We start from the raw sequence: 12357 nt of genomic DNA on the forward strand, positions 1-12357 counted from the left end.
CAGAGACAAACTCACACGCACAAATGGGTACAACACTGTTTTATTTACCATTATGGAGAAAGAGCAGGTTTGGATTTGAGATGAATTAAGCAGCAACAAGCAATCTAGGTATTATACGACATATAAATAGCAACAGAAACTCTTTCAACTGCTCTAAATCGTTTTTACTGTGTTGAAACGTGCAAGAAAACCATGTGATAGTTCATGCTCACTATGTGATGATGTACAGTATATTCCAATGTAGGAAGTGCTGTGAACATCCGCAGTCTGGATTCTAATGTTTTTGTTGGGTGCGGTTTTTTACTGGATATCTGTAAACCCATTAGTGGAAGGAAACAGCGCGTTTATATGCACAAAGAATTATTGCTCTATCATATTTGGTTACAATTCTACCAGCATTTAAAAATAGATGTGCAAATGGGAGCGCCGATGCTCCCAAGGGTAAAAAAGGGTTAGAAATACAAGTGGAGGAAAGTCTTAAAAAGTGCTGAAATAATTTTCCATTGCTGCCCACGTTAAAAAATTACTTCTGGATGTCTTCTTGTCTGATGTCCACATTGAGAGTTCAGTGTTGTCCACAATCAATGCTGCTGTTTTGCTGACCTATAATCTTTTGTTGAGATAATTTACTTTTCTTCTTTAGATAAACTTGAATCAAGTTTTACACCCACCCCCCCCCCCAAAAAATGCATTTGCAAAACTGTTCACAGTAAGCTGTGAACCTGATTTGTCATTATCTGAGAGCTTGAAAATTAAATGTTTGCAACTGAAAATCTAAAATTATTAACCATATTCCCTTTCACAGGGACAAGTTTACTTAAGAATTTTTGAAATACAATTTCTTTGCATTTCTGCTGTAAAACTCAAAGATTCAAATTTATCTAAAAGTAAGTTATCTCAACAAAAGATTATTAGTCGGTAAAACTTTTTTAAAACCTTAGAGTTTGAGTTGGGATCAAACCCTGTTCCTTCATTCCTATTCAAAATCTATTAAAGTAAGTTGCTTTGAAATTTGGAGTTTTCTTAACTTATTCATTTTTACATTGTGTTCTAAATGAAACGGGGTTACATAGGATACAGCACAGTTCATATGCAAAAAGAAATTCTTAATCATTAGAGGCATAAATGGGTAAAACTGACCCCAGTTTTATTGCACTATCTTTGGAATTAAAAGGTTTTATCATTCCACCTGGTATCTGACCATTTACATTTTTAATTTGCCTTTTACAATTTTAAGTAATTGTGATTTTTGTATTACTACTCCAAGCTTGCATAAGTGGAACATAGGAACCTCTGATTCTTATCAATTGTCAGACAATTTACACTGATGATGACGAGCAACGTTAAAGAGTCACTTAAACTAAAGCTATGTTCATCTTTGCCAAGTAATATAAAAGTTTTAAGTTTTTTTTAAGCTTTGTTTTTATTTTATGTTAATCAATGGCAATATTTATATGGATTGGTGCCAATTTATGTTGACTTGTGTACAAGTATACTGATATAGTGATGTCGATTTAAATAAGCATTTTAGGAAGTAAAAAGGTGGTACCATGGTATGATTAAGGAACACCCACTTGGATATCTTGGATAAGTTTTTCAACGTATAGAGGAGACATTTGTGAGTAACAAACTATCAGATGTTGTCAGATTTTCTGTTGTGTGAGGTTCATCCCTTTATTCTCACAAAATGACTGCACTAAAAAAGACATTTTTGTAGGATATTTAGGGGATTTTGAAAACCTTCCCTTCATTTGATTCTACAGACTTTCTTTCTCTCATTCAGAACACATTGAGGACACAAAAGTGAGTTTGTTTCTGTTACAATTTGTGTGAGGTTGAGCCACACTTTTGGATAAAATGCCTGGACTATAGACTGACATGATAGGTGGAGACTGGAAGTCATCCTGGCTCATTCGCTCTGACTGCCGCAGGCGCAGGATCTCTGAATAGTTGAGGCCTCGCAGTTTATTCTTCAGCTGGTCTAAAGACGACGGCTTCATCGCCAGAGCTCTGGTGATCTGCTCACGCACCACCTGCATCACCTGCTCACACACACACACACACACACACACACACGCACGCACCAAATAAGTGAGGAAAGGTGGAATAAAACATAGCAGACTTCCTAAAATGCTGGCAAGTGGCAGAAATATTGCTGTCACTTAAAACGTTTTCTGGTTTTTCATGAACCATGAATATTGTTACAGCTGTAATTCAAGAACCATTATTTTCACATTCAGAGACTCATTGTGCTGACAGACATCTTTTCCCGTCTGAGGGCATGAATATTTCAAAGATATACTGCATGGTTCCAGGTATTCTGTAACCATAAATGTCTGTAGCAGTAGTAATTTCATCGGGGCAAAAATACTTTGAATTGAAATAGATAGCATTTAAAATATAATTGTCATATATTATTTAACAAACCAAAAACCTTTCAGCTATCTGCTTCAGCTGGCTGCTGCTCAATCACACACAGAAAGAAAAGGAATACAGAAGCTGCAGTTTATAAATAGGAAGCCTGACATTATGCACATTCACACTGAGGAAACCTTGTCAGGAGGGATTCTGGGTGCTAATTAGGGTCAGTGACTGTAAACAACCTGCTGAAACTGTTTTTATTTCAGCTAAATGGAAAGCAATCATTACTTTTAGTGTTTATTTTTAATACAAAATTACTCGCAGCTTCTCTTGACATTCAGATTCTGACTTTTTATTATAACTAATTCAATATATCCTGTTTAAAAATCTGACAAAAGTAACGTTTCATTTCAACAAAATTAACTAGCGGCCACCATGCTAATAGCAGTCACCTTGTAGTTTTGTAGTCATAAATAGAAGTATTGGACAAATTAAAATTCTGACCTGATGATGACGCTAGATGAAAAAGTTAAGGGAAGTTATGACAATTCATCATTAGAGGGTGAAGAATATTCAGATTTCATGACCATAATTTCAAACAATAATAAATAATAAATAAAACAGTATTTTTTTTAAAGCAAGAGTAGAGAGGAGAAACTGTCCATTAGGCAAATGATCATTTAACTGATCAATTTTTCTAAACTCTGGTTTTATACGCCCAAATTGCCATTTTCCATCCTTCCATCCCAAAACTGTTGTTTTGATGCTCTAAATTCACAAGTGAGTTTTCCTGTTCTAATCCCAGTTCACTTTTTTTTGAATTGGTCATTTGCATTCACTTTAATTTTAATGAAAGATTTGAACCTTAAAGCAGGATAGTATATTTGGCTGTTTGGCTCTTACAGCAATAAATTTGCATAAGAGTCTTAATTATGCAGTTCATACATTCAGTCAGCACTTTTGGTTTCCATTTGGATGCTTCCTTTGATGATGCCTAAACAAATTCAGTATATTGTCCCTATTTCATATCTTTTTAAATTTTCTAAAAGAAGAGAGGAACAGGTTTAGTTATACTTTGTAAAGTTTGTCATATTTATTGTTGTTAAATATATATCTGTGAGGTCTGGGTTAGGAGGAAATATAAATATATGAATACATAAATGTGTTCAAGACGACTGAGTGTTTTAATCTCAGACCTTATTGAAGTCTTCAGCTGTGGCCCTCATCTCCTTCCAGGTTTTATTAAGCAGCTGGATGCAGACACAGAAGAACTCTTCCCATGCCCGATCATGAGTGAAGAACATGGGGTGATAGTCGTTGCAGCCCTCATTAGCTACATAATGGAAAATATTTCATTTATAAAATTAAAAAAAACAGGAAATAAGTTTGAGCATTTTCCTCTGTCACACAAACCGTATTCTGGAAAGGAGTAATGAGAGTCATACTACATTTTTTGACATTTTTTGATTGTGGATTTATATAAGTACAAATTCTCTACTTACGCAGTTCCCCAACCTGGAGAATCTCACACAACATTCGAGTGAGTTCGATGGCACACCGGCCGAAGGGACATTCATGCTTGTCCTCGCGGCTGCTGTTCTCCAGGACAATCTGTCATGAGTGAGAAGACATGTTAGGTGTGACTGGATTTTTCGCTGCGGGGAGATGAGCAAAGTCAAGGCTGAGGCCAAAACTAACCCTGATGTACGTATCCTGGTGAACCTTGGCGAGGTACAGCATGTTGTCCAGAGCCAGCATCCCCGGAGGAGTCTGGGTAAAGTCCATGGCCGGGTTGACGTGGTTCTGCATTTAAAAGAGAAACATAAGCCATAAGCAGCATTAAAATTAAAAAAAATCTATTTTAATCTATTTATACCGGTGGTTTTACAAGTGTTAAAGAACAGATGTGTAGTGGAGACTCACAGTGAAGCCCAGCATCTTATAGTCCTTGGTGTACATGGCCTTTCTCTTCTCTGTACCAGTGGGGTCGTTTTCTCCATCGAAAGCAATCCTACGCAGCTCAAAAATGATGTCTCTCTGAGCCTGAACCACAGCAAACAAACATGTTATCATCATCTTTATGTTATCAGCGTGAAGAATGACACTACACATTACAGCAGAAACACAATCAAGTCAATCAACGGATTTTGAAAGGATCAGTCACATAGTTATAATATAGCTGGTGCTTCTTGTTTTATGTTGCTTTACTGCGTTACAGTTTGTGTCTTGTATTGTTCTAGCTGTATTTTCTGGTTGAGTTCTAAGTTTTGTGTTTTTAATGTTTGTTTTTATAGCTGAGTCTAAAGACCCATCTAGAGACAGGCACTGCAAATTAGCTTAGGCTAAAAATGTTGCAGTGTGTGGCACTGGTTTATACTACATAACTGTCCCTATACAAATAAACATTAAATATATAAATAAAGAAAAAAGAAAACACTCAAAAAGTTGCATGAATCAGTGGTCAGCAGATGATAGAACCTGATTTAATTTCAGGATAAATAGATCAGAAGTTACTGTAATTTCCTGCCTGTGGAAACTTTCTATTGTGTGAGATGCAGTAAGTTCACTGTGTGCATGTAGGTTCAGTACATTTCTGGCCTACTGACCCATTCCACAACCGAGCGACCACTCAGGTCAACTAATCAAAGCCTGTCAGCTTTTTTAGGTTGGCTTTTCAACAGTTACAACCGTGTGACCTGGGTGGGATCGTATGTTTACATTATGTTTGTATGTAATTTTAAGTGTTTTACCTTGCATGCACTGTGTGCTTTTATGTTTTATTGATGTTGCTGTAAAGTGCTTAATAACCTGTGTTTTAAAAGGTGCTATATAAATAACTTACTTTACTCCTAGTTTCAGTTTCATATTTCCTTACTTACTCCTATTCTTATATTTAAAATGCATTTGGGGTATTTCACTTAGTAATGTGGGAGAATATTTGAACAGACTACGTGACATTATGGGAATACACATGCTAATGACCTGCCAAACTGATAGTTCATTAATCTAAATCCTTACCTGGTCATTAGGATCCATTTTGGTCATCATTCGTTCTTCCAAAAGGTTGAAGGTCAGTACCTGCAGCACATACAGCTGATGTGCCATCTCTGCTTTGATCGGTCGATTTCCTCTGATAACATGCTGGAAAAGAAGAACATTAAATGTAGAAAAAAAGCCTAACAAAATGTTCTCCTCCACTGACAGGGAACTAGATTGTCTGTAACGTTTGGAAAATCACCTGAAGACAGACAGAAAGCTGCCAATGCTAACTGCATCTTTATGGACTGCATGCGATGGATAACGTTTGCAGGGACCACAACAAAAAAGGAAAATAAAATGACTGATAAATATATAAATAATGTGGCATCACTGTGAGAGCTCCACAGGTGACCAGGTCTCATTAACAGAACAGACTTTAAAGCACACAATGCTGGAGCTGCTTCACTGTGTTGCCTCACTCTGGGATGCAGGAGTGCAGCCAACACTTGCAGCTCCTCCAGAAGAGTTGGTGCCAAAAGGAATCATTTTCACTGCAGATTTTGTTCCACTTCACGGACTTGGTGCCATATCACATTTGCCGGTTCTGTGTCACAGCTCTCCAACAAAGTAAATCTTTCCACTTTCTGAACTGCTGGTCCCTGAGATCAAACCTCCAGCCTCTAACAACCACCAAACCCCAACACAGGATAGTCTCAAAAAGGCTGAACAGACCATTTTTCTTCATTTATTGTGGGACTGTTTGTTTGTTTTTGCTTTCTGGAAACAAGTGGTCAAATAGTAGAGTGTCTCCATAAATCATTGCCAGAATCTCCCAGCTGTGTTTATGAAAGATGGGTCTCTCCTACCACCAGCGTGGGCAAAATTACCACCGCCCTTAGCCCCAACTGTTTCAGTGGAGCTGCTCAGTGGCCGGCAGATAAGACTGTGGTTGTTGTGGGCAGCTTTCAGTAAACTCTCCCTGAATGAATACAGGTTAAAAAACACAAAACCCTAACCTTTCATCTACCCTAACCATAGTCCTTAACCATTTTGAAGTTTCCTTAGAGGATTATCCTGGGCCGTTCATGGTCATTACCCCTAAACATAACCCACTACCAACACTCAACCCCACCCAAAGCTCCAACCGTACCTAAACCAACATCCAACCACACTCAACCCAACCCAACCTATTGGCTATTGCGCCCCCTTCCCATTGTCATAGAAGGTTGGGGATGTCACCAGTGGATCTGGGTCCCCCAAAACCCCTTTCATCCTCAGTTAAAGTCTATTAATTACAAGGACTAATAATTACAGAGAGAAGTTTTATCAAGTCTGGAGTCAGTTTTTAATGTAAAGAAAGAAAGAAACAAAAAGAAAAAAGAAAGGAGAGGAAAGTATGCTACCTCATTTACAAAATTTATCTTGTATTTTAGGTTATTTACATTTTATATCCTTTTTTATGTACAAGTACTTTGTACCCCCATTTTTAGACTGCCCAGTGCCAAGATCTGTGCTGTTTTATGCTGCATTATGTTGTTTATAGAATAATAAAAAAAAAAACGGGGCTTAAAAAAAAGGAGGCTGAACATACATATTTTGTGTATAGAAAGTTTTCTGATGTTTTAATAGTGACAATTTTCAAACACAATTTATGAGAACCACTGAAATCCTGTGCCAAAACCTGGATATTTCACAACCTTCTCCTAGTAGCCATTAGAGTAGAGAGTAGAAATACTTTTTACTTTTATGTTTTTCTGCATTTCAGACTCGATACTTACATTGAGGATGATGGACCGCAGGTGCTTCTGCGCCAAAGTGCTCGCCATTTCCTGAGGAGAGATAAAAAGATACAGCAATTCAACACACACGTCAGATGAGGGAGAAAAGGGGTGCACAGAAGTAAATTTACATGACTCAACTTGCAGTAAATGGGTGTTTTAGACAATTTCTGCAATGCAACATCACTCTGAAGCTACATTTGCAGCACTGGCTTAGATGACTGACTTCATGCCCTTCACACCTTCTGTAAAACATGACGACACGCTCTGCCTCCAATCTGTCAACACAGTCTGTCTGCTGCTGCAGCGAGCTATGGTTCTATCTTCATTTGCATGGATTATGCAGTGGCACAGAAAGAGCGAGAGAGCGAAGGAGGAGAAGGGCTGTGGGGTGGAAAGGGTGGTGCTATGAGATGCTGAGGGATGTGTACTCACAGTGAGGTGCTGCTCCAGCGGGTTAGTATAGTCCTCCTACAGGTTGAAGGGAGGGAGGGAGGAGGGACGTGGGTGTAACAGCAATGGAAACAAAGAGTGCACACACGGACAATGAGATACAGGGATACATCACCAGCACAGCATGCAACCGAATAAGAAACATGACACAACATAACGTCAAATATGGACTTTAAGTAGTCACAACATATAGCTGCTGGCCTATGTGCAGGATCAGACGACCACACATTTATTGGTTTATCCAAATGGTTTTGACAGGATTTCACCAATCTAAGAACTGTGAAATTACATCAACCCACAGAGGAAAGCATGAAGTTCACTGTAGTGTCCTGATAGCTCCCTTAGTGCAGATAATTATTATGTAACCTTGATCTGTAGAGGATTTTCTTCATTAAAAACTTTATTGATAACCCACTAGTGATGGTATAATACACTGGACTGTTGTTCCACTGCAACACCATTGCCAGAACTTCTTTGAAAATGATGACAAACTGCACAAGCTAGAAGAAAAACACCTATGAATCTACATTAAAAAAGTGTAACTCTACTCTAATGAGCTGAAAACTGGAGTTTAGTACATTTAATAATCAGTTTAACAGTACAGTATGTGCTGTATGTCCCTCTGCTGCATATATCTCAATAGGACTGGCTCAGTTCGCCCTCCAGTGGTCAACAACAGCAGCTGGAGATGAGTGCATGTTCAAGGACAACTGTCCCAATGTACTGTATGTCATATATGATCCAAAAAATTACAACCCACAGTAAAATGAAGGCAAATACTTCATCTCCTCTTCTCATAATGTCATCCATCTCCACCTTCATACCCACTCTATTTTCATTGGCACTGTCAAAACCAAACGAGGACTTTGAGAGGATTTGAGCATCTCTGCATTTGGAAGAGATATTTTTTAACATATAAGAAAATTCCTAAATTCAATGTAAGGGGTCCACCAATGTAGCCTACAAATTAGGCTACTGAAGCAACCACAGCTTTTACAGTCAGTCAAAGGTGTGTGTTTTTACGCATAAGACATCTTAATCTGCCTCATCCACTTATTCTGTAACATTTATCCAGATTAATGTGATTTCATTTGATCACAGTGTTCAGACTAATTACTTAAAAAAGCCAAATCCATCCTGCATTAACAGCATGTTCCCCAGCTATCTTTAATATTTTACCTGTACGAATTTCTTATCTCTGCATTTCTCTGAATAGATCCCTACCCTCCTTTTCCTGCATATTCTCAGCTTTCATTTCATGAACTATGGTGACTACAGCCAAGGCCACACTTCACGATCTTGACCCAGATTTTCCACTGGTCAACAGATTATGGAGATCACAAACAAAAGTCCCTGTATCAGAGACAAATTGGCACATGTCCACGTGAGCAAGGATAGTGATATGTTAACTGTTCAAAGACACAATCCTGCATCAGGACTGTGTGGAGGTGAAGCTAGTTTGAACTACTTTATAACTTTATAGCCATTACTACTACATTGTAAATGCTCATTTTGCTATATTAGTGTATTCTGGCTGCTACTCCATTACTAATCTGTCTCTCCTTCTCTGTCCCTCCGGTCTCGATTCCTTTCCTCACAAAGCCTGCGTCATTGCTTCTAGCTATTGCATGGCAGATAATAAACCTGCTTTATTCCTGTCTGGGCGGGGGTGAGGCACCAGTGAGATCTCTCTGAGCTCTGGATCATGTTTTTTGAACATCACGATCCTCACTCACAGGAGTGTGCAGAGATTTGATACTGAGACACCTGATGTGCAAAAGGCAAAGAGTTAAGTTTGTCGTAGATAAATGTAGATGTCTGCAATTTGTTTATTCTGTTGCTGAAAAATCATTTTGGAAAAGAAAATTAAATAAATCTTTTGTTGTAGTTAGTTGTAAATGTAAGGCATTCAAGAGATACTTAAATTATGCTACAAGAAATATTATCTTTATTGTTAATTTCTTTTGTTTTACTAATATGAGATTTGATTGTGCAATAGGATGTAATTAGCAGGTTTTTACTGCTAATTCTCTATATTTTCCAAAATGTAATTCCTAAGATCAGTTTCTGGGACTGATGCAACTTCAGGTTGTGAAATGTATTTTTCTGGTAAAAACCTTAAAATACATAATTGACACATCATTTAACTTGGTGCATTAACCGACAAATCAAAGTTCAACATGAGGACTGTCATTATAAACAACACACACACACACACACACACACACACGCACACACACAGAACAAGACAGTGTATGGAGGATGAAGCACAGTGTGCTAGTGCACTATGAGAGCTGGGACAGACGTTATTACTGCAGGGTGAGCGGAGCAAAATGAGACATTATGACAGTGATGAGTAACACACTGGACAGACATCCAAAGAAGCTCTCACTCCTTTAGTTTTTGGCATTTGGCAGTGCTACAAAGACATTTCAGAATCAGGATGTGTCTGTTTGGGATGTTTCTGTCTGACTCTGTTAAATCAAACTGAACATCATGTCATATTTCAGTTTCAGTGAATTTTGTTAAATCCTGCCTGCACAATGCCAGGTTTCACTCAATCACTTTGGTGGATGTTTTCACACTCTGCTCTCCATCATAAGCACATTATGATGATATATCATATACTGCACCACGGGCTGGCATCAAGTCCAACGCTTGCGATTAATAGAAATGAGCACTTTTCACTGAATTAAGCCTACGAATAAATCCTCAATAATCAAGTCATCCATCAGTGACAGCTGGATGGCTGATCTACCTCGCTGAGCTGTTCTGAAATAACTGCAGCATAACAAATGTGCAAACTTCAAAGGAAAGCGAGCACTATTTTGAGTGAGTGTGTCATTACAGCGGTGACTGTCAGACAGAATCCACAACATGACAGCTGGCAGACAGACGTCTCTTCAGGAGATCAGCTTTAGTAACAAACCTACAGCTGCACACATTAACAGCCAGGGTGAAGCAATATCTGCAGCTCCCTGACACCCAAAAACATACGACTGTTAAGAATAAATGTCAGTCTGTTATGTATGAGTGGCTTTTTTAGAGTGTAATGTGAGGATGGAACATTATTAGTATTCTAGTTATGTCTGTCTATTATGCCCATTCAGTCCTTTTCTCTAAAACAGCACGGACGCTGTGCTGTGGGTACCAGGCACTGACCTGCCGTCTGTCCTCTGGTGCCTTCAGGAACAGAGCGTTGATGAGGGCGATGGCGTAGGTTTGGATCTCCTGGTTTGACCTGAAGGAATATCAAGCAGCGTAACAACCAGTTAGAAGCATCATGCTCCACAAGTCTCCATACAGACTTTAAACAACAGGCTAACATTCAGATAAGATTACTTTTATTCTCCATTAATCTACCCATTATTTTCATGAAAAGTCGATTCATTGTTTAGTCTATAAAATCTCAAAAAAATGCAAAAATTGTTCATCACTATTTCCCAATTTCCTTTGTCCAAAGTGACATCTTCAAATTGATTATTTTGTCCAACCAATAAAAACCAGACACTTTCACATTCTTCACATTTTAGAAGCTGGGACCAGCAGGCTTGACATTTTTGCCGAAATGATTTATCCATTACAAGGTTGTTGGCAACTAATTTTCTTTGAAACAACTAATCAATTAATCAATTAATTGTTGCAGCTCTACTACATAACAATTTGTTTTACTTTTATCTGTATCCCTGCTAATACTGGGTGTAGGACACAACAGATTTGTAAAACTGAAGTTATTCTTTAGTATTGGTAATATTGGCCAAACACAGATATATCTGTCTATATCGGTATCAGCATATATGTTGACCAATTTTTTTTTTTTGACTGATTGTAATACAGAATGTTTTATTCTTTAATTTTTTTGTTTTGTTTTATAGGCAGCAATTTATGTATATTTGATCATTTTTCAAGTTGAGCAAGTTTGAAGTTGTTTTATTTGTGTTTTTATTTTTAAATAAATTGTATTTATATATATTTTATTTATAGTTATAATAATAATTAAAAATAGCAGCATAAGTTAACTGTTTTAATCTGTTGTTTCTGATGAATATTGTATGATATTTCAATATCACAGTTTTTTACTCACTATTATTGCTATTACGCCATACTGTTTACTTCTCCGTTAGAAATGTTCACTAAAATCTTTTCATTTTCATTTTATTTATTTATTTAACCCTTAGTTAACCAGGGAAACCCATTGGGACCAAGATCTCATTTTCAATGGTTCCCTAGTTACATACAATACATTTTACAATCATGAAACAATACAAACAATAAAGCAATTAAAAAAATAATTTGAAAAAAAGAAAAAAAAAGATTTACATTTAAGATTTACATGTTCAATAGGAACCAGTGAGTTTTAGGTATAGAGACTAGAGAAGCAGGAAAGTACTGAGAGAAAGAGTAATTGATTGTTTTGTTCATGGAATTTTTGACAGTAAGAAAAATACAGAATAACACCAGCCTTGTTTGATTGGGGTGATCTAAACATCTCGAACTCACCCTTTAAATAGTCCGACAAGCCAAATACTGTGTCAAATTTCCATTATTTTATTTCTCTAATTGCCCCACACTGCTACATTCACTCATGGATGTATAATTAAGACACTGGATACAGCATTGCCGCACACCACTTCTAATTTTGTCCAGTGGCCGCTCACGGTGTTCCAGAAAAAAATTCCCCTGCAGCCCAAAAAGCATTTTCCTCATAGACCGTTATAAAATAGATGACTGTAAAACTGTTGAAAGGACACCGTGAACTAGAAATAAGATAAATTCTGATTCCATC

General features: G+C 37.5%; 1 protein-coding gene across 4 annotated transcripts in view; it reads right to left on the bottom strand.

The window, feature by feature from the left end:
- elmo2 (engulfment and cell motility 2) overlaps window positions 1–12357 on the bottom strand; it is a 30448-nt gene that overhangs the window by 2819 nt on the left and 15272 nt on the right. For 3 of the 4 annotated variants that reach the window (XM_084731523.1, XM_084731532.1, XM_084731516.1), the window contains 9 exons: window positions 10734–10812; window positions 7554–7589; window positions 7119–7169; window positions 5380–5502; window positions 4285–4404; window positions 4060–4164; window positions 3864–3972; window positions 3558–3694; window positions 1879–2042 (listed from right to left, as the gene is read on the bottom strand). In XM_084731523.1, coding sequence (XP_084587649.1) covers window positions 1879–2042; window positions 3558–3694; window positions 3864–3972; window positions 4060–4164; window positions 4285–4404; window positions 5380–5502; window positions 7119–7169; window positions 7554–7589; window positions 10734–10812 — 924 coding nt within the window. The remainder of the gene's footprint in view (window positions 1–1878; window positions 2043–3557; window positions 3695–3863; window positions 3973–4059; window positions 4165–4284; window positions 4405–5379; window positions 5503–7118; window positions 7170–7553; window positions 7590–10733; window positions 10813–12357) is intronic. The other variant, XM_084731541.1, reaches the window with a different exon arrangement.

This window comes from Lutjanus erythropterus, chromosome 2, assembly GCF_056507025.1.
Source record: "Lutjanus erythropterus isolate fLutEry1 chromosome 2, fLutEry1.hap2, whole genome shotgun sequence".
Lineage (NCBI taxonomy): Eukaryota > Metazoa > Chordata > Actinopteri > Lutjaniformes > Lutjanidae > Lutjanus > Lutjanus erythropterus.